This window comes from Anoplopoma fimbria, chromosome 5 (genome assembly GCF_027596085.1).
Source record: "Anoplopoma fimbria isolate UVic2021 breed Golden Eagle Sablefish chromosome 5, Afim_UVic_2022, whole genome shotgun sequence".
NCBI lineage: Eukaryota > Metazoa > Chordata > Actinopteri > Perciformes > Anoplopomatidae > Anoplopoma > Anoplopoma fimbria.
The window spans coordinates 14808782-14834192 of NC_072453.1; the positions used below are offsets into that span (position 1 = coordinate 14808782).

Consider the following 25411-nt stretch of genomic DNA (forward strand, 5'->3'; position numbering starts at 1 on the left):
TCTCCCCGCAATTTGATTGGTCAGAGGGGCATAATAAGCAAATCATTCTGATATTGATTCTCAATCTTAACAGATATTGCACCTACCATCCCGGTGTTCCTCTATGGTATGTGTCAGTCATTAAGCCACTCTTCAGTCATCCCTATTTGAAAGGTAAGGGCTCGACCTGCACTAAGCTGTGTAAACATGTTGATGGGGTAGGTAGGGTCCTTGAGCCAGGTTACGACTACACCGACCACACTTCACTTCTACCCTGTCATTTGAGCTTTCCCCTTGGTACCACACCTAACAGAGTTGTGAATCTTATTTTGACATTACAGTCTTCCTGTAGAATAAAAAAAAAACGACTATTAGTTTTCCAGGTCTTAAGAAATTTAAAGGGATAAGAAAGAAAAAAAGGTAAACTCAACTTTTCTATCATCTTAGCTGTTTTTCTTGTGAAATACTGTAAACGTTAAGCACCTCAAGCCTGCCAAAACAGTTCAAATGCAACAATATATGAATGAAAACTCAATCTTATGTCCACACTAACACCATGACCTCTGTACACACTCTTCTTTTCTCTTTGGTGTATTATGTTGCTTCTTTTTGCTAAGTGTGTGCTCTTGTTTATCATTCCAGGTCTCTCGGCATGCAGTCTGATATCCATCTCTCCATCCTCTTAACGCTGCTGCTTCTTCAAGGTCGGTTTCATTACTTTATTACCTTTTATGTATTCATTACATTACATTACATAACATTACAGTCATTTAGCAGACGCTTTTATCCAAAGCGACTGACAGGAAGTGTATTCAACATAGGTATTCAAGAGAACTACTAGTCACCAGAAGTCATAAGTGCATCTCCTTTCTTAAACAAGCATCTAAGAGCATAAACCAGAGCAAAAGTACAGTGCAGAAGCAAAAACAATAAAACAATAAGTGCAACAAACTACGAATACAATAAGTGCAACAAACTAATACGAATACAATAAGTGCAACAAACTAATACGAATACAATAAGTGCAACAAACTAATACGAATACAATAAGTGCTTAGTGGAAGGCTCAGGGTAGTACTTCTATTCAGAGTCTTCTGATGTTCCGTTGTCTCGAGGTCCTGTATATTCATATATCATGTAATATACAACATGTGACAGTATACAAACTTTTCATCTTTACAAACTCATTTGATCTTAGCTGAGAATACTCTGGTGTGAAGTTAGACCTTTTGAACATTCACAGTAAAAATGGATAGCAGTCAGTTACCCAACCAAGGAAAGAAACAAGATCTTGCAAATTAGGGGAGAGTTGTGTTTTTTTGATATTTACAAAATGTCAACACTTTGGATAATAAGCTTGTTTTTTTTGCTGTGAGTTTGTTGAGAAGATTGATACCACTCTCAAACCTGTTTGGTTAATACGATGCTACAGCCATCAGCTAGTTAGCTTAGCCTAATGTTACTTGGAGAGCAAGGTTGTTCTCCAATCAGAGGGTCGGTGGTTCAATACCCGGCTTCCAGGATGTGTCCTTGGGCAAGACACTTAACCCCAAGTTGCTCCCGAAGGCTTGCCATACCTTGCATGTTAGCCTGTCATCAGTGTGTGAATGGATGCCTAATGTTACCTAGCTTTAAGTTGGAAACAGCTAACATTAATGGAGGCCTTGCTCTGTGCAAAGCGGTCCAAAGGCGCCAGGATGTTTTTAGGGGTTAATGTTGTTGAGATGAATGTAAACATTAGACATATATTGATGGATGTAAGTGTTTGCAAAGAGAGAGACTGCTGTAAATACAGAGAGTGAACTGTTCAGTGTGTTGACATTTCAGATGGTATTCGAGGTCAAACGTAGCTTGACTGCCAATTTGAAAATGTGCAATGCTTCACTGATGCTCTTCTGGACTACTTCTGGAAATTCTTCACCAGATATGCTACTGCTTATACCTGTCAAGTCTCCAGTGCTGAATAATTCCCATTATCCTCTCTTCAAAGTGATATCCTCCTGTGCTTAAAATGCTGCTTGTTTCCAGACAAGTCCAATTTTGCATGGATTTTATTGAGTGTATTCAGTTGTTCTCTCGGATACAAGAGTGTCGTCGGTATTTGCCTGAGGGGAAAGGAGGGAGTTACGGGGCAATATAATCTGAGTTGTTTTCAAAAATGACAGCTTTAGCACCATCTCAAGTATTTATTACTGGTCATTTTAAGACTTTGAACTTGAGAAAACCAGACTGTTTCACCTTGTCAGGACACCCCCCTTTCCTCCTGTGCTGACAACACAGATAACCTGTTGCACTTCTTCACCAGCTAGATATCCATGTAAAAACAGTCTGTCAAGTTACATTTCCGCTATAGATCAGAGCTGATCATAGTTTTAACTCTGATTACAAGGGAATATTCCTAATATCTCCCAGACTATGGGTGGATCAACGCCTATTAAAAATAGACTCATCCTGAGTGAACCTTCTTATTATCATGCTACTGATTTCCCTGCGATGTTTTTATGCACAGACATTGAAGATACACGGTCATTTTTCTCGAGGTGTTAGGCTGAACAGACAGACTTTTTGTTCAGAGCAGTGGGGCCCAGCTGACCATGAGAAAGCAGCTTGCCAAGACCCTAAACTTTCACTGTCGGGAGTGCTTTGGGGCTGGACTGACGTTGGAATTAGGAGCAGATGAAAGGGTCAGGATTGAGAAAAGGTGGGAGCTAAGGGAGTAGCAGGTGTTACTGTTATTTAACAATTCTGGTGGATTTTACACCTTAATGTCCCCTGATCTCATGCAGTTGGCCAATAGTTGATGATGGAAGACATTATGTAAATACTTTGATTTTATGGGCATTTAAAGGGTGTGAAGGCAGTATTTAGATTTGGCAATGAAGAAGAAACTTGTTCCCTGCTCCTTGGTGTTAATTAAATGCCTAGTGGCCATTAAGAATGGAAGCTTATATGTTTGCAGAAGGATGCATATTGTATGTATGCTTCTCTTAAAATGTATTGTTGCTCCAATGTAGCTTTGCAAAAAACATGTGGCAATTTGACAGTTGCACCCTTCTGTCAGGTGTTTTCTTTTGTAGTCCTATACAATCCTTGTACATTTCCCTATTGCTGATGTCACATAAACCACTATTATCCTAAATATAACTGATAAAAGTATCTTTGTTAAGTTGCAGCTGATGCTTTTCAGAATAAAGCTTTTAATGTTATTACTTTCGGGGTTTTTTGGGTTGCTTTTTTCCCCCCAAAACAGCAAAACATTGTGAAAAGCTGCTGTCACATTTTTTTTCTCCCAATCCTCATTGCACAACTTCAGTGACAGAAAGATGAGCAGAGGAGGAGAACAAAGTCAATGTTAACTCTCAATGTTCTCATACAGACATGCCCTTGTTTCTATTGAACTTTTGTTCATGGAACCATGGATGGATGCTTCTGTCCTTCTTCACCTTCACCAGCTGATTAGCAGCCACTAAATAAACATGAACCAGACGGCCTGACACATCATAGCGAAGTTGACGGGAACAATCTGACCTTCTTTTTTTCTGTATTGTGATTGGAGAGATGAACTATTCAGAAAGAATAGGTTTAATGTGGAGATGTATGTAAAAACCACTGAAGCGCTCCGTCTCCGCGCCGGACAAATGCCTCTGTGACCCGTTGGGGTTACCAGGGACGACGGGGCATGTTCACATGGGTTTCTGAACAGGAAATCACATGCTCCCCGCTCCTCTCTGGGCTGTACGTGTGCCTGAATAGAGCGACGTCCTTTCATTGAGTGGAGCAAAAGAATGGTTTTCTTCACTTGTCCACTCACATTAGCTTTGAATACTTAATCATCCATCGCAGAGGGTCAAGTGGGAGTCAGCAAACTGCATTGGCTTCAGGAACAGCATCCCATTTATTATTTAATTAACTTCTCTCTTTATTGTTCTAAGGATGTTTTTAAGGCACAGAACAGACAGAGTAAAATGGAAATACTTGAAGTTTAAAGATCAGTATGATTATTTTCACATTTTCAATTTTGGAATTTCAATGTGTTGCAAAGATTAGTTTCCCGCCCCCTAACTTCCTCTCCAGTTAATCATCTTTGAACCCCTTTCCATTAATCTTGTAGGGGTTCTGAACCCCAGGCCGGGAATCGCTGCTTTATCTTGTTGGCAAATTTTGTGAATAATGAAATATGTCTAATGTTATTCTTGTAATAATATCACCTGTATGTATTGTGAAGGATTTCTTTGCACAGTCATTGTTATGATTGGCCTAACTACTGTATCTTAATGTCAAATGTTGGCACCATGCACGTGGGTAACAGTGTACAAACTGACATTTGACCAATCTCTGTGTTGTTTATCCCTTCTAGTTCAGCAGGGCTTCTCAGTGCAGGAGATCCAAACAAACCATGAGAACATCCAAAAGATCAACTCAGCAGGAGAAAGTGAGTAGAGAGAAGACTCTGCCGGGAGAAAAATGATAAGCATATATGTGAACAAATCTTAGTTTAATCAAAAAATGACCCAAAACTGGGCTCATAAAAAGGACGTTGTGGTGCCTGAAGGAGCTCTGACATACACCTGTGTCAGACAGAATGTGCAGGGTCTGATATAGACAGAGTTGTTAAAGTATGACGCGGTGAAGTTGTTGTAAATGTCTAATAAATTGTGAAGTAGAGTAGTAAGACTTTGGACGAATGCTTTGAGGTGGTGGGTGGTCGGATTAGCCTGATGTCTGTGTCATAGAGAAAAGTGTTTGGAGGTGACTTTCCCACACGCAGACAGTCGTATCACTCTCAAAATCTATAATGGTCCTCTTCATGATCAGGCGCTCAATTTAACATTACAGCAACACTGCCGATTATTGACGCAAGTTCAAACATGCTTTTTGCTCGGTGATTGTTTTCTGAGTTTGCTCCCGGGATAGAAATGAGCTCTGGCACGCTCAGTAGTTTTTCCTCTTTTTATGTCAATGTATTATTTTCATCTGCCACAGCCCATTTGATCACTAACCAGGATAATCTCATAATGCCCCATAATGAACAAAAGAATAGGAACTCTTTGCCAGAAATATAATAAGATAATGAAAGAGTTTGGGCCTAGAGTGTTTAACCGTAGTGTGTGTGTGTGTGTGTGTGTGTGTGTGTGTGTGTGTGTGTGTGTGTGTGTGTGTGTGTGTGTGTGTGTGTGTGTGTGTGTGTGTGTGTGTGTGTGTGTGTGTGTGTGTTGTGTGTGTCCTTGGGAAGTGATGCAGTGCTCAGCAGCCATGGATGTCCTCTTCCTCATGGATGGTTCTTACAGCGTGGGGAAGGGCAGCTTTGAGAGGTCCAAACACTACGCTATCAAGCTCTGTCAATCACTAGACATCGGACCAGACAAGGTTTGTTTTCTCTTTGTTCCTTTGTCTCTCTTTCTCTCTCTCTCTCTCTCTCTCTCTCTCTCCCTCTCTCCCTCTTTCTGTCGTGTAAAAAAATATTCATAAAATTCCACTCTGGTGAAGGTGCGGGTCGGCTTGATACAGTTTGGTTCCTCTCCTCGGCTGGAGTTCGCCCTGGACTCGTACACCTCCAAACAAGAGCTGATGAAGCAGATTAAGAAGATTTCTCACAGGTGTGTTTCTCCTCTGCAAATAATGTTTATGTGAAGCAAAAATACTTTATTATAGTGGAATTTGGAGTGGGTGGTAAGATGGCATTATGTTTTTTACACTGCTGAAGGGATGTAGAAGATGATATACAAGCGCATGTGTCGTTCAAAAAGTCAGAGTTATTTAACAAATGAAAGACGCTGAAATAGATTTTTTTATTTTTTATTTTGATGACACCTGAGCCAGTTCCATTTACTCAGCCGTGATGGTTGAAAGCCTTAAAAAGCTAGTAAGAGAACCTTGTGGAGGATATCGTAGTGTCATCTTTGACATCCATAAAGAAACTTTTTCATTTAATGACATGTTTCTCAACTGAAAGAAGTCCAGACTTAACCTTTCCTTGTTTCTGCTCACCTTTGGCCAATTGATGGAGAGATGAGAAGAAACATACGATTGAGGCCGTTGGCATAAACATGTAAAGAAATATGGTTCTCAAAGATGGACAAAGACATTGGGACAAGTTTTCAATTTCATATGAGCCTCTATCAGAGATGAGAAGGAATTGGGTTCTACATGGACAGAAACCCAGCAACTTCCCTATTAATATATATATGTATTTACTGTTTATACAAACAAGTCGTCTGCAGTGATGAAAACCATTATGCTCTTAACTATTTTTGGCATTTTGGCATGCCGAAACTTGTCACAGTTTTTCAGAGTAGTTTCAGGAACACAGCCAGATTGAATGAGTTGGCAACAGAGAGTTGGCAAAACAGAGTATTAACAACATTGCAAACGTTTTATTGATATGTTTGACAAGTTCAAAAGTTGTGCAGAAAGCAAAACACGGACCTACACACACATTCAGAAGGATTTGCAAATGCTCCCTGGAAAAGAAAAACAAATTAATTTCAGATTAGGAAGGAACACCGGAGGTGGTTACTGGATATTGGATAAGTGCATAAGCCAAGCAAGAGGAAGGTAATTTGGCCAAGTGTGTGTGTGTGTGTGTTTTTGGTTTGGAAGTAAGATTTTGGCATGCCATCTGGTTTGAAATTGCTACCCGTGTTATGAACTTATTAGCTGTCACATTGCATCAAATCAAACGAGGACCGTGTAACATCATAATGTAGGTGTATGTTTATTCGGTACACTGTCTTTGTTAAATGTTCTATCATTTACATGAAAAACAATAATATTCTATACTCCAACTTTACAATATTTATTTTTACTCTTGACCAACGATATGACCAAAAACATGAGTGAAGTGCATGGTTACATATGACAGTACTGCCATGAACGGTTTAACATTAATAAAAAGGTGCAGAGACTCCAAAATAACCTTTTTTATTTTTATTTCAGTGGCTGAATCCACTCTGTTGAAATAGCTGTCTGTGATAAAGTAGATTTTTCAAGGATTTAGTCTGTAAATCTTGAGAAAAAGGTGTATTGTATTGTCTTAAAGGGGATAAAAACTGTAAATACCAGTTTCAAAAGCTTATCATAAAATAGAAATGGACACTACCTACTTCTTCTTCTTCTTCTGTATCAAGCAAGAACTTAATTTGTGCACAGTTTGTGATATGTGGAGCATAAAAGAGCAGCGTTTTAATCTGCCCTTCTATGCTGAGAAACCAATACCTCTAGTTGTTGAGATAAATCTGTTCAAGGGAACTGAGATCTTTTAATCATGCCTTAAGGCCTTTGAACCTTTCACCATATTGTTAAGTAGTTTCAGCGCTCCAAGCAGCTGGGAAAAAAAGGATCAAAATGAGAAATATGATAGGATGGCATCTAAGCACCTCCCTACCTGCACTACGTTTGTTTCAACACTTCTGTCTCCTTATAATCAGGTGACACTGTGAATCTGTTTTTGTTTTTTTTTGTCAAGTGGTGAGATTGAAAGAGGCTCCAACTGTGACTGACATTTATGTCTTTTTGAAAAGTTGTAATAGTTTTTAAATGGGTTTCTTGAGCCCTGGGGTGATGAAACTTCTGACAACACTCAGACAATACTACATGCATTTTCAGTCCAAGAACTAAGAGAGGAATGCGGTTTACTTTGGCAGTGATACGCGGTAGATTATCAACTCTGCTGGCTTTTGCAATACATGACATATTCTCTTATTGGTCTGTTTCAGTTCTCTAACAGTAACATAAAAAAAACCACTCTTCCATTCCTGAACTCCCAGGGGAGGCGCCACCCAGACAGGCCTGGCTCTTAAGTACTTGCTAAGGAAGGGTTTCCCGGGAGGTCGTAACTCCTCCACGGCGGCCCAGATCGCCATCCTCTTAACAGACGGGAGGTCTCAGGGCAACACGGTGCAGGCGGCTGCACAGCTCAAAGAGACGGGCGTGGTCTTGTTTGCCGTGGGCATCCGCTACCCAAAGTATGTTTGATGGTTGGAAAAGGATAATAGGTTTAACCACTGCTTTTTGTTTGCTGTGCAGTCTCTATAAAGTTTTTTCTTTCCAAGGTGGGAAGAGCTGCATGCTTTGGCCAGTGAGCCGATGGAGAGCCACGTGTTCTTCGCCGAGCATTTCTACGATGCTGTCAACGGCCTGTGCACCACACTGACCACCTTCTCTGTCTGCAACGCCACACCTGCAGGTGGGATTCCTCTGCAACACTGTTTTCACTGGAAGCAATTATAGCAGCCCTCTCTCTCTTGCTCAACTTCTTCCTTTTGTGTTTCTTTCTCTAACTCCCTCCCCTATCCTACTGTTCTGTTCTCCCAGGCTGTCAGGTGGAGTTATTTCCCTGCGAGAGGAAAACACTGGAGACTGTGAAGGAGATTCAGGGGAATTACATGTGTTGGAAAGGCTCCAAGGGGTATTCCGCATACACATCTCTCTGTCCATACTACAGGCAAGTATACCCCAAATGGTCTTGTTGACTTCCTCACTTGAGGTCAAAAATACAGTCTTTATAAGAATGATGAATTTCTGAACTTTTACAAGGGATAACCCAACTATTCACTTAAACCAGAACAACTTCACATCAAAATCAAAATTCCTGACAATTTTTATATAATTGTGGAATACATTCCTGTTAAATCACTAGGAGATATTAGGTAGGAATGATGAACCCACATCAGTGTCTGGCTGGTACTGAAGAGGCCACAGAAACAGGTTTATGATAAAGAAGGAGGCTGGTGTCATTCTGGGTCAGACAATCTGTTGTTCACAATCACTTGTTTTTCACTTCTCAATGAACAACAAGACTTTTGGTTGTTCAACAGGGCAACTCCCATCTGTTCATGTGCTGAGTCAGTATGAGCGTGTAAATGAAAACAAGTGTAATTCTGTCACAACCTCCCAGGGCAATCAAAAAAAAAAAAAAAAAAAAAATCAATCGAAAAGACTCATTTCACAGCACATTGCAACTTCACCACTGTGAAATGGCCAAAGCCAAATAAAGTTTAACACACAGTTTCAAGAACCAGCACAACTTTCCATTTGATCTTTCAAAAGAACTTAACTGTCCAGCAAAAAAAAAAGCTTAATTCAAATGTTAAATTTGTATGTACAGAACAAAGAAGAACTGCTGCTTGTTCAATACTGTAAAATGGGTCTATATAATATCCATGTCAGTCAAGATTCAAATAAATCTTAGTTAACAAATTGCAATCTGGGTGAGATAGCTTATTTGTACATCACATAAACATCTGTCAAATTAATAATTTTAAATATATAATGCCTACCATATGTGTTCAAAGGCATATTTTATAGTGTATTAACTCATAGGCAAGGCTCAATGTTTGTATTTAGGTCACAGAACTGCCAAAACAGAGCCAATTTGAAAATGGAAATTGAATTTACTTGTTGTGGAAAATACACATCATTGATTCTATTTCAACCTGCCAAAACAAGGGAATTTTGTGTCAATCCACACGTGTGTGTTGCAGGTACAACAAGGTTTACAAGAGACACCAGACAGTCTGCCATCGTACTATCTGTCCAGGTAACAACTCTCTTCTTTCTCTGTTCTTTCTCTCTTTGAGATGATGTGTATTTGTGTACCACCCTGCCATTCTCTCTCTCTCTTTCTCTCTCAACACTACACCGTAGATCCCTGCGACTCTCAGCCCTGTCTGAACGGTGGAACATGTGTGTCGGATGGTCCAGAGGGTTACCACTGCGTGTGTCCACCCGGCTATGGAGGAGACCCACACTGTGGTCTGTACACTGTGTCTCTGTACTTACTGAGATATGAGCATCACCCCACTGGCTGCATACTATCTCTCAAACTAACATGACCCTCCATCCGTCCTCAGCTCCTGCTTTATCACTGGACTGCTCCGTAGACTTGCTGTTCCTGGTGGAGGGCTCTTCCACGGTCCCCTTGGAAGGCTTTCTCCGCCTCAAGTCCTTCTTAAAGCGCTTCCTGCGCACCGTGATCGGGTCTGACAGTCCCAGTAAAGTCGGCCTGGTAGTGTTTGGCGGAGAGACCAGAGTCGAGGTCCCGGTGGACAAGTTCAAAGGGGACCTGAAAGGTTTGCTTAAGACTGTGGAGGCACTTCAACCAATCGGCGGCAAGACCCTGACAGGCCAGGCGCTTCGCTATGTCACACGCCACGGCTTTGTGAGTGCGCCAGTCTTCGCGGACGTCACGGACGACCTGCCCCGCGTGGTGGTGCTGCTCACCGCCACTCCTGCTGCGGACGAGGTGGTGGAGCCCTCTAAATACGCACGAGACAGAGAGATCTTCCTGATCGGGGTGGGACCAGACTACCTAAAGGAACAACTGAATAATATCACAGGGAATCCCCAGAGGACCATCACCTACACACCACCGGAGTTCAGTGCCAAGATCCCTGAGCTCAAGGCTAAGATCTGCAGTGTGGATACACAAGGTACTGACTGATAGACTGACTACTTAACACCGCATAAAATATCGTTCCAAATGTGAATAACAATGTTGTTTTATGGTCATTCCTTTAGAGATGGAGAAATGCATGCTTAGCGAAGAAATGCACAAAATACAGTACCAGTCAAAAGTTTGGACACACCTTCTCATTCAACTACTTTGAAGAATGTAAAATATAAAACATATTCTGGTTTGTTGAGCATTTGTTTGTTTACCACATAATTCCATATGTGTTCCTTCATAGTTTGGATGTCTTATTAATCTACAATGTAGAAAAACCATTGAATGAGAAGGTGTGTCCAAACTTTTGACTGGTACTGTATGCAATCATTTGATGAAGTCATGTTTTGTATGTTTGTCTCTATATTTTAGCAACAATAATTCTTTGTTTTTTTCCTACAGGTTGTCTTGGCCAAGCTGTAGACCTGGTGTTTGCCCTGGATGCCTCAGGTGGTGTCAGCCCTGATAACTTTGGCATCCTGCGTGACTTCGTTCGCTCCCTCACCGTGCAGTTCGACATCAACCGAGACGTGGCTCAAGTGGCGCTCGTGACCTACAATCGGAGGGCCACCACCGTCTTCAACCTGGACACCCACGAGACCGGCTCCACCATCCTCAAAGCTGTTGATGACGCCAACTACATGGGTGGAGTGGCTTCAACCGGCGCAGCTCTGCTCCACATCCACACCAACGTCCTGACGGCGGCCAAAGGTGCGCGGCCCGGAGTCAACAAGGCTGTCGTGGTGGTGACAGACGGTTCGGGCGGCGATGACGCTGTTGTTCCGGCTCAAAAGATAAGAGATAACGGAGTTTCACTGTTTGTGATCGGAATCGGGGATATACAGAGAGAGAGGCTGCTGCAGATTGCCGGTTCGGAGGAACACATGATCACGGTGTCGTCTTATGAGGATCTCAAGTATTTTGAGGATGTGCTGGTGCAGTTGCTGTGTTCAGGTGAGAATAATGAAGGGAAAGTACCAAACCTTGACAGGACAGCTTGTTGTCTCCTGTTCTATGGATATAAGATGACGGAGTAGAATGAGAAAAGATGGACAATCACAAAATAGGAACTTTTTAATGTCATGGTACAGGTTGATTTATGATACATTTCTTTCTATTAGAGGTTAAAAAGCCGGTTAACCTGTGCAAGCCCAACCCATGTATGAATGACGGGACCTGCATTCTGTCCGGAGGGAGCTTCCGCTGTCAGTGCCAAGGCTATGAAGGACCACACTGTGAAACAAGTCAGTGACATTAATGAGTCTTCTTTCCTTATCTCCTTACTTCCACTCCTTACCTTCCACCTTCCTGCCTTCATTTAATGATAATTTCACTATCCTATTGTTTCTTTATTCTTATCTGTTTATCAGTCAAACCTTTTAACTCATTTAGTTAGGTCTGGTGGTCTGAGCATACTTGTTAAAGGCATGATTATGTTTTAAAGTTGAGATTGCCACTACCAAAAAGTCCTTGCAGAAACATCCTTATTTGCACGTGCATATGACTTTTTCTGTGGTTTGTCCGTAGAAAGCAGAAGGCCTTCATCCAGAGGAGATCTCCCGAGGCCTGCTGGACTCAGGAAGAAGAGCAGGCAGAAGAAGAGTCACCAGGAGCTCCTGCATCACTACAAAATGCACCGCAGGAGACATGCTGCCTGATAAACACACATACTATTCACACAAACAAGTCACCTATGGACACCTAAGAGCCAGGGATGTTTGCGGGTTCACAATGGAGTAAAGGGAAAACAAATTTTACTGTTTCAATATTTAAGTGCCTTCAAACTGTATGTATGTCTACTGCGGTGTCTATTTGTGTCTTGTTTGTCACTGTACTCGCTTTTGTGCAACCGTCACGATATGGTTCTGTTGTCTATTCAAAGATGTAAACTTTTATATTATAAAATAGTGTATATGTGTGTCAAGATTTTATTAATTTCATTGAATAATCACCACAACTTTTTACCATGACCAAAAATTCTCTATACCAAATGTTATTTTTAATGATTCAATTTATCTTTTTTCCAATAGGCCTCCTCTAAATCCACTTAACTGATTGAGGTTTATTAGAAGTTAAAATTCTGATTGTTTTCTGCCACTAATGAACTCAATTTTATATTTTTTTAATTATAAATATTTTATAAATATATGTATATATGTATTTCATCATTAGTTAGCACTATGGTATACTACACTTACTATATATCACCTAGAAACTAAGGCTGGCTTAGTATTTAACTTATCCTGTACTTTACTAATATCACTTCTGGGGAAAGAGAAACAAACTTTCATCATCTGTTATTTGTCAATCCAGCTTTAGTTCAAATAACCTAGATTTTAATATTAGAATTATTCAACCTTAAACACCAAACAAGCCCTGAAATGGTATATTTGAAATGGCTAGTAATTTAAATATATTAGCCAAAGTGAATTTTAAACACTTGAACCTTCAAAAATGATGCAAGGTGAACATCCTGTCATCAAATGACTTCCCTTCATAAATACTTTATATCTTCATAAGTGATAAGTGACCGATTTAGCTCTGTATACCCTGTCAAATGTTTATGCTGCACACTTCCAGTATTTTTTTACAAATGTCAAAGCATTCTAACTACAGTGAACATTGGTTCATTTGCAATAGAGAGGCTACACGGACACATGTAACATTAAAGGCAAAAGGAGACATTTTTATAAACAAATTTCAAACCAGCATTGTTGTCAGTACATTTTTATTTTAATAAAAAGTGCATTTTTAGCTAGCAATACAACCAAATGAGGCTGAATAATGGTGTTAATATATTTACATCTTGGCTACCAGCATATATGAACCAAGCTACAATCTAGAGTGTACAAAATTTGGTAGAGGGGTATCTCTCTGTCTCAGTGGTTTCAAAGGTTTGGCTGTTTTCAATGTTGAAACATCGCATGTGTGCATCATCATCAGGATCAATTGTTAAATTGGCCAAAATGCTACGACATCAATGTCCTTACTTTAGCAAATGGGGAAAAAAACAACAACTTGAAATGTCATTGAAATTAAGATTTTCCAGTGGTGTTTGAGAAGACGGCTTGTGCATCTCTCTGATTGTTCTTTTATAGTCTTGGCAAGGAAGCGAGGAGGATGAATGAGAGCGTTGATTTGTCCCTCTGGTCTGGTAAAACAATGGTTCCTATTGCGGACAGCGGACAGGCCCAATAGAGATCTGAGAGGTCAAAGGGCATCTAGGTGTCCCTCTATGAAGTGGATTTCTTCTCCCACTCCTGTTAAAACAAAAAAAGGATGAAATGTAGGTATTCTGACAGCATAAAGTGGACAAAATCATAATTATACTTCTTGAAATATACATTTTTGAGCTGCGTGAAACTGAAATATCTTGTTCCACTGATGCATGTGTGCTTTTTAGACTCACCATAGCCTTCTGCAGGACTTTGCCTTTGGTGGCCATGATGGAGGCAGGTCTGTTCTTCAGCGCAGAGGCAGAGTTGACTGGGTCTGCACTGACGTTGCTGTTGTAGGGCTGGGATGATGGTGATGATGATGATGATAATGAAGATGATGAAGATGTCTGGGGAGCAGCCAGGGTGGCTTTAGGCTGAGGGTGAAAATGGTAGAGGAATAATTTAGGGAGTGAGACAAACAGCCGCTCTGACTAAAGAGAGCGAAAAGGCTCGTGATCGTCATGTGATCATCTTCCTGACTTCCCCCTCACACTGACCGTTGGTGCGTCCTGGAGGCTGCTGTCCAGTGTGGTTCCCAGTGTGAAAGGCCCCGACTCCACCTTCTTCAGACTTTCCTTCACTTCCACCAGTCGGAGCTCCACCTCTACCCTACGGTGCTCCGCGTCCCGACACGCTTCCTCCTTCTGCTTCAAACAGGCTTCTAATGAGGCCTGCTGCTTGGGGTCTGAGGAGGATAGACAGCTGTCAGTCACACAGATCACGGTGAACCCTTCAGTGGTTTGTGACTGGAGGAACAGACGTACCTTGGCAGGCGCTGAGCTCCTCTTTGGTCTCCCTCCTCTCCTTCTTCAGGTTTGCCAGGCTGCTCCTCACCTCCTCCCTGTCTCGCTCCAGACGGTCGCGCTCATCGATGTAGCGGCGCACGTCGGCCTCTGTGCGGTTCTTGCCCAGTTTTATTTCCACTGCTCCGGGACACCCTGGGAATTAAAGATTGAAATTTAGTCAATTTTTGCATCCAGTATTTATCATGACATTTGCTAGAACATGCAAAGAGAATATATATAAATCATGCATTCCCCTGTGAAGCTGTGCATTTGACTGTAAAGGATGCAGTGTTTCACTAGAGGGAGCTGTGGTAATGTAAGATTACAGAGAAAGGGAAGCAGTTAGACTCAGTGTTGGGAAAACAATAATAGCTCCATTTACTCACTAAAAATGATTGTTAGACCACTTATTTTAATCTCTACTTTCCAGATATCTGCAAAGGTGTGAGTGAAGGTAGTGATAGTGATACAGAGGAAGCCTCTTTGTCCTCACCTATGGTATATGCCTTCGGCCTCAGGGGGTGAGGACTGCGAGGAAGCCCAACAGACACCATGGGGCCTTTATTGATCTCGAGCCCCGAGGAGCTGAAGGCCTGTGGGATTTCCACACTTGTCCTCTTGGGGGTCTCCTGGCTTTGGGATGAGGTCTTGACTGTTTGGGTTTGGGGCTGTCGTGCAGCGGGAGTTGTCAGGTGCTCTTGTTCTGGTTTGCTGGTAACAGAGGTCGGACTTGTTCCATTTGACTCAGTTGTTGACTCAGTACGGTTAGTTGAAATGTCCTGGAAGTTGAGGCATAAAACATGGAATTAAAGCACAAAATATAACATAGAAATGTCATGCAAGTATATTGTGACAGCTATTTTCTATAACTACAGCAAATAAGTCCCTATTTCCTACCTCTTTCATTTGAGATGAGGGGTCCTTCACCTCCTCCACCGGGACCGGGGAATGTCTAGAAGTTTCTTTGGCAGGGGCTTTATGGAGGAAGGAGCGTACAGGGATCAGGTCCAGGTAAACCCTGTTATCAGGGTCCTCATCTGTTCCCACTGAGTCCTTGGTGTCCTGTGCGCATGTTTCATTGTGTTCCTGAAGATTGTTGTCCTCACTCTCTGGCAGGCCACTCTCTTCAGCATCCTGTATTGCAAAAAAGAGGAGGAAACGAGTGATGAGATGGAAAGGGGCCAGATAGTGTGTGTAAATGAAACCGAAATTGAAAAATGATTTGAAAACAATAGAGCCGCAAGTATTTGTTCCAAAAAACAAACACCAGCCCAGATGATTTTACTTATTGTTCTTTTCAGTTTGAAGGAGTACTAATCCAATCAACATGGATGCTGAAATAAGGACCTGCACGTTTTTTGACCCCTGTGCACATGATTTGACATGCCTGACCTAACCTGAAAATTCTGTTATACCATCAAACATGTTTTGCATTTGCTTTTATAACCATTCATTTATTAAACGAAACACCTTTTTTCCTTGTTAAATGTATTTATAGAAAAAACATCCTATTTCTAACATTTATTTATAAAATGATGCTTATTTGTTGCTATTTAAGCTGAAACAGTTGATTAAACCATAATCGATCTACAGAAAAACTAATTTGCAACTATTTTGATGATAAATTATCTGGTGTTAAGGTTATTTAAATTCAAAATGTAATATTTATATATAAATATATATATATATATTTAGTTCCCTGCCTCTTATGTCCTGTGACTTCATGTATTTGTGTTTTTTCCTCCTTTTTCCTGCGAATCACCTGTGTTTCATTAGTCTCGTCAGCCTTGCTCTGGTCCCTTCCTTTCTTCCACCAATCAGCTTTCAGCCTGCTCTCATGTCTGTCCACCTGTACCTTGTTGTCTGATTAGTTTCTTGTATATTTATAGTCCTGTCTTTTCGCTGTTGTTTGTTGGTTCATGTTGCTTTGTTGCTGTTTGAAGCCTCTGTTACCTGATTTGTTTACCTGCCAGCCTTTTTCATTTCATTAAATATAAACTATACAATGAAAAAGCTGATTTTCCCTAATTAAACAGATGTACTGCCTTGATAATGGAAGAAGAAGATCTCAGTTGTTTGGTTCCAGATAACATACCTCTGGGTCAGCTATGGATGCCACATCATCATACAGTTCATCAGAGTCGCGAGGGATGGAGGCCGGGGTGTCTATGTAGGTGTTTGGCTCTGAATACCCCCTCTGCATCAAGCTAGAGAGACGCACAAATAAACAGATAGGCCCCAAATTGAATAATATGCCAAAGTATACATACACCTAAAAATGGACAGAAGTGAGGATCTTACTATAAGGAAGTCTTGGCAGCATTGACGATGCTGGAGATCCTCTCAGCGTTGACGTAGTCGTATGTGAGTTCCTCGGGGTCCATCTTGCTCCCCGTCTGTGACAGCAAGAGGCCCAGCCAATGGCCCATGTCTGCTGACGTCTTAGCCTGAGAGAGCAGAGGAAAGAGTAGACCAAAGTGCATTCAATACAAACTGTGCACTTGCAACATCATGCGTTTAAAACCAGCTCATGGTTCATTATGTGTTGACAAAATGATTTCCATAATTTTTTATTTTGGGGAATTTAAACATCTACTAGAGCTGTATGAAGTAACACATATTGGTTTGGCACATATTTATTGAATTAAAACAGGTAATAACCTTGTTGGGTTTATTATTTGTATGTTTTGGTAAATACTTGACCAAAGAACCATAAATGTGTCATAGCCCTCAAGACTAAACATTAAATTCCATGGCTTATGACCAAATATGCACTGTAGCAGGGTGGTACTGGAAATCTAATGGAAAAGGGTGTAACATTAGTCTGCAAAATCCCAGTACAGCCACACCCTCCACACACACATATGCACACAAACATGCAGACCACCCTTGTGTGCTCACATATATTACACCGTCTAAGTTGGATGTCAGCAGAATGTGATTTCCAAAAGAGGACATGTTATTGTTTCTTATGAGAAGCAGTACTCGGTTTTCTCTTTTTGAGAGATGCTGACATTTGTTTTCTCTCCGAACATGTTAGACTTGTGGTTATTTCTCAGATCAAAAGCGACCCGCCCTCGCCTACAGAGTAACGCTGAAGTCAGCTCTCATCTGAGACAAACACGAACTTAAACCAGAGTGTTAACCAAAGAGGCTTTATTACAAAGGTGAAGCATTGCAAACTCCGCCACATGGATGGATGAAAGCGGATTGGGTTCTTTTATTGCATTATGTTTTAATATTTTCTTTTGCTAACATTAGATATTTAACAGCCATATTTAACAGCCATATTTACCATTACGAAAAGTAGTAAGCTAGGGCCAATTTAGAATCAGAATGTTTGGAAGATATGTGGCTTGTGAAAAAATACTCCAATATTAACTTTGGTGCAAAATAATAGAAATAATCTGCATTCACGTTTACTTCCCCTACTGGAGTTAATAAACTCAGGACCTGCCACTTGTCTCCTAAAAAGACGGGGCAGTGGTGAAATCCAAGGTACACAGATACAGTGAGTTTTTTCTGAACAGTTTCTGGATTATTAAAGCGTCATGCAAATTAATTCAGATCCAAATCCAAAACATTTGCAGAGATGTTGTAAAGCATAAAAAAAAAAACCCTGTTGTTATCTACCTCTAGGGTTGCCAGCTGAGTCCCCTCCATGTTGATCCTGAAGGAGTACAGGTGCTCGGGGCTGGGGTCGGGCAGAACGTTGCAGCCCCCCAGGGTCACAGCTGGCTGGCTCACTTTGTTCTTCCCCTTGTCCTGGTAAAACCATAGCTGTCCATTCTTAATAAGGCACCAGCAGGTCCGCCATTGGCTGTTCACCAACACGTTGAGGTAGCCTGACAGAGGAAATAGAAAATATTGATTAAATCCGAGCCATCAGAGTGTTCTGCTACTATCTTGGTTATTGAAATAATCAAAGATCTCTTATCTTTATTCATAGCTTTGAGGCCAATTCTCCCTATTGAATACTAAGTGCTGAGCAACCAAGCATTTTGTTATAAGAGTGTATAAGCATCGCTATCTTTTATAAATCAGAAGGCTACATATCAGAAAATGTTGACATGTTTAGTCTGGTATAAAATAACTACACATAGAGACCTTCACCAGACGGCCCCCGCTGCTATGAATACCACCCAGCGAGGGCTGCAGAACAGACAGTAACTGTGTCAAAGGAGAGGAACTGCACCTGAGTGCTAATCAGTACATTCTTTGGAGTTTTAAAAATCCGGCACGACATGTACAGAACATCTCTGCTCACCTGAGGTGTCCACGCATTTCTCCGGACTCTCCAACGAGGAGTGTTTTTTCTTGCCGATGTTCATGAGGTTGCTAAACTTCAACCCTCCACCGCCTTTTTTCTTCACTGTGGAGTCGAAGAGAAGATTTCTTAACACGATAGTTTTTGCTAAGCTGCACCATGTGCCTTAACCAATATTTTGGACTGAATGCGTAGAATATTAGAAAGTCTCACCATCTTTGTTTTCGGGAGTCTCAGCATGGCTGTCAGTGCTGCTGCCGCTCTCTGAAGCCACTGAGTATCTCTCACTCAGTTCTCCCTGAAGGTTCAGATCAACATTGTTGTCATTGATTAGGCATGTTCATAAGAAATACAATTTATGACAAAAATAAAAAACTGCAACTGAGCCCTCGCGTTGGGTCGAGCCAATCAAAAGCTCCACAACCTCTTCCAGATGTTGTCTGATCATGCAACGACAGGTACTCTGAAGCACATGTGTTCAAAGTAAGCTTACCTTGGTACAAATGAGCCTTGGGGAGTCAGACCCAGACTGTTGCGGGTCACAGTTTTCAGCTAGCTTGGGACTGATCTCCTGAATCACCTAATCAACAAAAAGATGATTAGTATATTCATATTCAGATTTATTCTTTTTTTTTTCAATTAAATCATCATCACTGCAGAATTCACTTTAAAAATATGAGCAAAACATACGATCGTAAAACACTTTCCAGAGTCTTACCCTCAGCCACTGCTCCGTCTGCTCCTTGCTCTGCAGGCCCAGCACGATGGCTTCCCCTCCCACTGGAATGATCTTCAGCTTGTGCTCTTTCCTCCTCATCTGCTTCTCCTTGTAGACCACACTGCAGCCCAGCAGACTCACATCCAGCAGAGGCGTCTGCTCCTTGGAGCTCTTGTAGCACTGAGAGGGGAAGAGAGAGACACTGAACATTAGGATTGAACAATGACTGACTGCCGCCTCCAGCTAAAAAGTTCATCAAAATGTTTATTGATTGATGCTAGCTTTAACACACAGCTATGAGAGTTGTATTCATCTTCTTATCCAACTCTTGGAAAGGCCACCAACAATAAGGATATTTCCCAAAATATTTAAATATACATTTTGTGTGAATTATTCTCCTTGGCATGTGGTGCCGTCTCATCATTTTCAGCCCAATTGAGGACAGAGCAACAATAGACTGTCCTACTACTACATCTGTCTACATGTTGATTTACTGGATTAATATTTTCCATTCTAAAAATAAGTGCCAAAACAAGGGCAGCACGTGACAGCTAAGTCTCAGAGAGTTTATAATCTATTCTGAGGGTTTGCTTATGTAAATGTTTTTTTCCATGTCAAGTTACATTGAACTGCTGTAATAAACAAACCCTCTGTGCCCATGACCTTTATTGTTGTACACCAAACCTCACCGGGGCTTTAATTCAGTTTTTTCACACAATCTTTTACCAGCAGGCGATGGTCTTTGATGACACACAGCTGTTTGGCCCACTGGCCCAGCCACTTCTTCCTCCACAGGAAGGCACAGATACGAGCGTCCTTCATGAGCTCGATGGACGCCTCCGCTGAAGGCCACTGGTGCTGCGCTGACGGTAGCTTTTCTCTGATCACTTCCTCCTCATCGTAGGACTCGTACGAACTGCTAACGGCATCCACGTCGTCTACGGAAGAGAAACCAGGGAAGTGATAAGAAACTAAAACAAAGAGGCAAAGCGTGTGTGGCAGGAGGGGGCATGAGCAGAGACAAAACACACATTACACTGTTAAATGAACTTGAGTCAATGCCTGACTTCTTGATCTTGATGACCTTCCTGAATGAAAGAGGATTTCCTTGCAACAGCCAGGCTGGAAATGAGCCGTATTGATTGTATTGATGAAAGACGATGGCAGGAAAAAGATATGATGAAAAGGAAAACAGCAAAATGAGGTCTTTGATAAGCTGGGATTGATTAATGACTATTGTCACAAGTCTCGGCATGACGTCATTAATCCACATGCAGGTCATGCTGGACGATGAGGACTGAGGGCATGCTGATAGGCCCGTGCACATGCATACATAAACACACGCATCCAGTGATTGAGAGGTAGCTACCCCTGTTGATAACAGCATAAACCACACTGTCAGAGCTCTGCACTCGCATCCAGGGCCCTGAGAGGAGGCCAAAACAGTCCAGATCTACACATCATCAAAGGAAACAGGGAGAGGAAGAAGAAGAAGAAGAAGAAGAAGAAGAAGAAGAAGAAGAAGAAGAAGAAGAAGAAGAAGAAGAAGAAGAAGAAGACACAAGATTGGGAAAAAATATCCAGAACAAAAATGCCTTTAAAACTACTTCTAGAGAAAATAAATGCAAGCAAAGGAAAACCTAAAATAAGGCCAAATTAAACTTATTATTTGAATAGTTATTAACCTGTTAACCTTGTGAGTATGTCATTACATATCAAAACTTGTCAATAGGGATGTAGTAATATATCGGTATTGATAAAAAAAAGTTATATTTAAAAAATAAATATTGTTATCATGTTAAAAATACATATCTTATAATGATTAAATAATCCAGTACCTTTTTACTTCATTTCATTTATATATATATATATACTATATATATATATATATATATATATATATATATACTATATAGTAGGTATAGTAGGGTGTCGGGCTGTGGTCAATAAGTACATTTTACTGCTAACACAGTGAGACACAAGGCCACTTTCTGTGCAAACTTGAAAACTAAAAGGCTCAAGGTACTTCTTCAGAATTACTGCGTTGGTTGAATATCAATACAGCAAGTAGGGCTGTCACAAATATATATATATATATATATATATATATATATATATATATATATATATATATATATATGATATTGATATATACAGCAAGGGCTATATATATATATATATATATATATATATATATATATATATATATATATATATATATATATATATATATATATATATATTTGTGACAGCCCTACTTGCTGTATTGATATTCAACCAACGCAGTAATTCTGAAGAAGTACCTTGAGCCTTTTAGTTTTCAAGTTTGCACAGAAAGCGGCCTTGTGTCTCACTGTGTTAGCAGTAAAATGTACTTATTGACCACAGCCCGACACCCTACTATACCGTCACAACAGACCAAAGCTTGTCAAAGGATGTGGTCATGGTGTCTCAGTGCATGATAATTAACTTGTGTTTGCATCTTTGCGTACAACTTGGAGTGCATGATAAGTGTTGAGGGTCACTGATGTGTGAGGCTATTTCCATTATGGTTAACAGCTCAGAGGTTCAGGTTTTCTGAAGAACAAGAAACAAGCAGATGACTGGCCTGATCAGCTTATAACACACACTTCACATGTGTGGTTTGGGTTGGAAATTACAGCTACATTATACATGAGCAGCATCTCATTTTTCAAGAAGGGATAACAAACAACAAACCGGTGCGCTACCAGTATTTTTTCGTTGATGAATATCCTTTGCAGTAGTATTGCAGCAAGGAGATCATCAAGTACTGAATATGACAATCCTTAAAATGGCCCTGTAGATTATTTTAAGTTGCATTCCTGTGAATCAGGTATGGGGAAGAAGGAATATAAGAAACAACTCAAGTTACTTGTAGATAACAGGTAATATTATTTATTGTGGGCAAAAAAAGAAGAAACATAATGTTGAAGCAGAGTTCCTACCATTGAAAGTTTCCTCATAGGGTTGAGCCTCCTCGTAGTAACTCTCTGAAGTATCTGAACAGGCTGGAGCAGGGACTGCAGGTAAAGGGAACGGCTCCCGACCCATCACACCCTGACCGATGAGAGAAGGATGAGAGAGGGGTGAGGGAATATAACATGTAACGTTTAATTCCAGTGTTATGCCCTACAGCTATATAGCCTACAAGCATGTTCAGTGATAAGGAGGATGTCCAGGTTAACATTAATACACATTCACGCACATTATCAACATGCGTTCTTCCCCCAGGCTGAACATGTGGCTCATCCAGCCGTCACTTCAGGAGAAAGTAGGGAATTCCTCATGTAACCAATCCTCGTCTGACCCTGTGCACTAGAGAGTTACATGCTTGCCTGAAGGGAAAAGTGTATGTGTGTGTGTGTGTGTGTGTGTGTGTGTGTGTGTGTGTGTGTGTGTGTGTGTGTGTGGAAAAGAGATGTGTGTGTGTGTGTGTGTGTGTGTGTGTGTGTGTGATGGATGTGTGTATTTGAATGTGTGTGTGTGTGTGTGTGTGTAAGTGTGTGTGTGGGCCCTGTGGCTGCCCTGAAATCAATCAGTAGTCTGGCTTCACTTCTGTCTTTCTTGTCATCTCCTGTGTGGTAAAGACGGTCGGTCTGCCTCTTCCCACACGCTGGAAAGCACCAGACTGTCTGCTGCTTGCGTGAGTCTCAATTCATTCAGAATATCTCAATTACTTTAATATTCAACTGAAGTAAATGAGTCAGACACATGATCCAAAAATGTATTTTTTGATGCATCATCACTTTTCTTATTTGGCCTTTATCAAGTTGGGAATCTTGGAGAATTTATTTTAATACACCCTTTTAAATGTTAAACTGCTTGTTTGAGTAATCTGATATTATATGTTAAAAATGTAAAAATGCAAAATATATGATGCAATTTCTTAACACAGGCTCAGCATTCAGGATAACATGCAACAATCTTGACTATGAGGCAACAGGATGCCTTTCAGGTTTGTGTTTTATCATCTATGAAATGGCCACACATTGCTGATCTTCATCTTGTAAGGTTTCATGCATTTACACGTCTGGCAATAGCTGCCAGTTCTTTTGAATGTTTTTTGCAAAACCACATCCGTTCCAGTGAAAACAATGTTTCCGGGATACAGTCACAGTTATTTGGAAGACAAACACAGATTATTTCCTGAAATTGTGAAAAATGGCTATTCTGCAGCCAATTACAAAACAATGTATTTTTATTCTTTAAACACACTTTTCACATCTTTGTGGTCAGCTTAATTACCTTCCTGGTTTTCAGTTTGTTTAAAGGTCACACTGGAATCACATCATCAGGTGTTTATATTAAAGACATTGAACGCTCACTTTCTGACTGAAACTGAAACAGTATGTTGAAATAGAAACTTTCCCCGAGTTGGAATTTCTTCCTTTATCTCCTCAACTTGTGATCACAACTCTCAAGCTATCATAGTTATGGTGCCAAGCAGATGATTGCAGATATGCATGTTTTGTCTAGGTACATATAAAAACTAAGAAGAGATACCTGTTAAAAAAAAATCTGCAATTGCCAGTGAAGATGAAATCTTTGCATTCTTTCCAGTATAAAGAGAACATTATGACCCAGAAAGATAGATGGAGACGGAAGCCCATACAGGGAAGAACTTGTCAAGGTACATGTATCCCCCTTCTTACAGATTATTATGTAAAATTATATAATCTTTTCTGTTAAAAACATGAAGGAAAAGTCATCTTAGGACGCAGCTCCATCCACATATTCATGTTGGAGAACTCTGATGTTGCTGAATATACTTCTAAAAAGTTTTTTTTCTCAAGTGAACTCTCTGAAACCTTATGAGTTGAATGACACCAAGAGATTTCTTAACTATGTCTAATGTTTCCTCCCGCCACTGATCTGAACACGCTGTCTGTATTCCTTCATATTCACTGTATTTCCCCCAATGCTGTCACATTCTCTGTAAGATCACAGAAATATGAAATATAACCCTTAAGCAGAGGAGCTGTATTTATCATGCAAAGCGTTCCTGTGGGAGGCTGGCTCTGTGGAAAAGTACGAGTTGAACATCTTAAAGTATCTAATACGATCAAAGTTTTAGATCAGTGTTTAATAAAGGGTGGATATCAGTTGGTCAAAGCTGCTTCCCTTCAATGTTTGATGCAGCAAAAGCTATTCCCTTCCTGCAAAACTCTGAAATCAACTATGAGAGTTTGACAGTAATCTGTTGTGTAGCAATGCTTACTCCCTATAAAAGAAAAATGAATTAAATTAAAGAGAAAATAGGCAGTAATATATTGGGTTTGGTGGTTACCAACCTGTGGCAGTAAATTGGTAATAGAGTTACTGCTTTAAGTAAGATTTACATACCAACAAAATACTGAAAAACAAATCTGTTTGTCTAAAACCCACAAAATCATCATCTCTGATGTGTGCTGTCAAAGACAGGGAATTCCCTGCTTGTGAGCTCCTTTCCCACCATATCTAACACATTTCCAGTAATACATAGCAGATGCAGTAAGCTGTCATAATAACTGGCGTCATGTCATGCTGCTGATTCAGTCACAGTGAAGACCATTTGATTGTGTGATTAGCCTGCATGCCACAGCATGAAGGAGAGGATCCCAAAGAAACGAGTGGGACGGAGATGTTATCACTGTGGTTTTAATAAGAGTAACATCGGTTATTCATTATGGAGCTGTTAAAGATTTTACATAATGCAAGCATCAGCAAATACAAATGTCAGAATATAATATGAGTTACAGTTGTCTCTCTTGAAAATGATGCATTGCCAAGCAAACATTAAGAAAACTTATTTCCCTGGGTTAGATCATATTTGTCAAACATCAGTGTAACTAATAACAGTAAAGGCTGCATTAGGTTTAGGTGTGCCAGTACCAAAGCCTTATTTTGGTGCATACTGGCTCAATGGTACACCAACAGTTAAGTGGGGCAAAGACATCGTTAATGATATCAGTTACACCTTTAATAAGCCAAATGAACTGC

General features: G+C 40.6%; 2 protein-coding genes across 2 annotated transcripts in view; one reads left to right on the forward strand and one right to left on the reverse strand.

Annotated features, from left to right (window-relative positions):
* The first annotated feature begins 631 nt into the window (after window positions 1–631).
* vwa2 (von Willebrand factor A domain containing 2) lies at window positions 632–12179 on the forward strand. The gene is made up of 13 exons (XM_054599374.1): window positions 632–683; window positions 4337–4411; window positions 5213–5346; window positions 5467–5576; window positions 7746–7943; window positions 8031–8164; window positions 8293–8422; window positions 9462–9517; window positions 9625–9732; window positions 9831–10409; window positions 10826–11377; window positions 11545–11667; window positions 11951–12179. Exons 1-13 carry the CDS (start codon window positions 632–634, stop codon window positions 12079–12081), a joined length of 2382 nt encoding a protein of 793 aa, XP_054455349.1. The 3' UTR covers window positions 12082–12179.
* Window positions 12180–13139: 960 nt separating this feature from the next.
* Window positions 13140–25411, reverse strand: part of afap1l2 (actin filament associated protein 1-like 2) — a 33553-nt gene continuing 21281 nt past the window's right edge. Inside the window, 16 exon segments of the mRNA XM_054598916.1 lie at window positions 13140–13668; window positions 13671–13683; window positions 13833–14015; window positions 14139–14326; window positions 14406–14579; window positions 14920–15205; window positions 15324–15560; window positions 16522–16633; window positions 16728–16873; window positions 18060–18271; window positions 18694–18798; window positions 18907–18991; window positions 19187–19273; window positions 19412–19591; window positions 20138–20349; window positions 22378–22489. Of these exon segments, the coding sequence (XP_054454891.1) occupies window positions 13634–13668; window positions 13671–13683; window positions 13833–14015; window positions 14139–14326; window positions 14406–14579; window positions 14920–15205; window positions 15324–15560; window positions 16522–16633; window positions 16728–16873; window positions 18060–18271; window positions 18694–18798; window positions 18907–18991; window positions 19187–19273; window positions 19412–19591; window positions 20138–20349; window positions 22378–22489 (2367 nt within the window). The 3' untranslated portion in view covers window positions 13140–13633.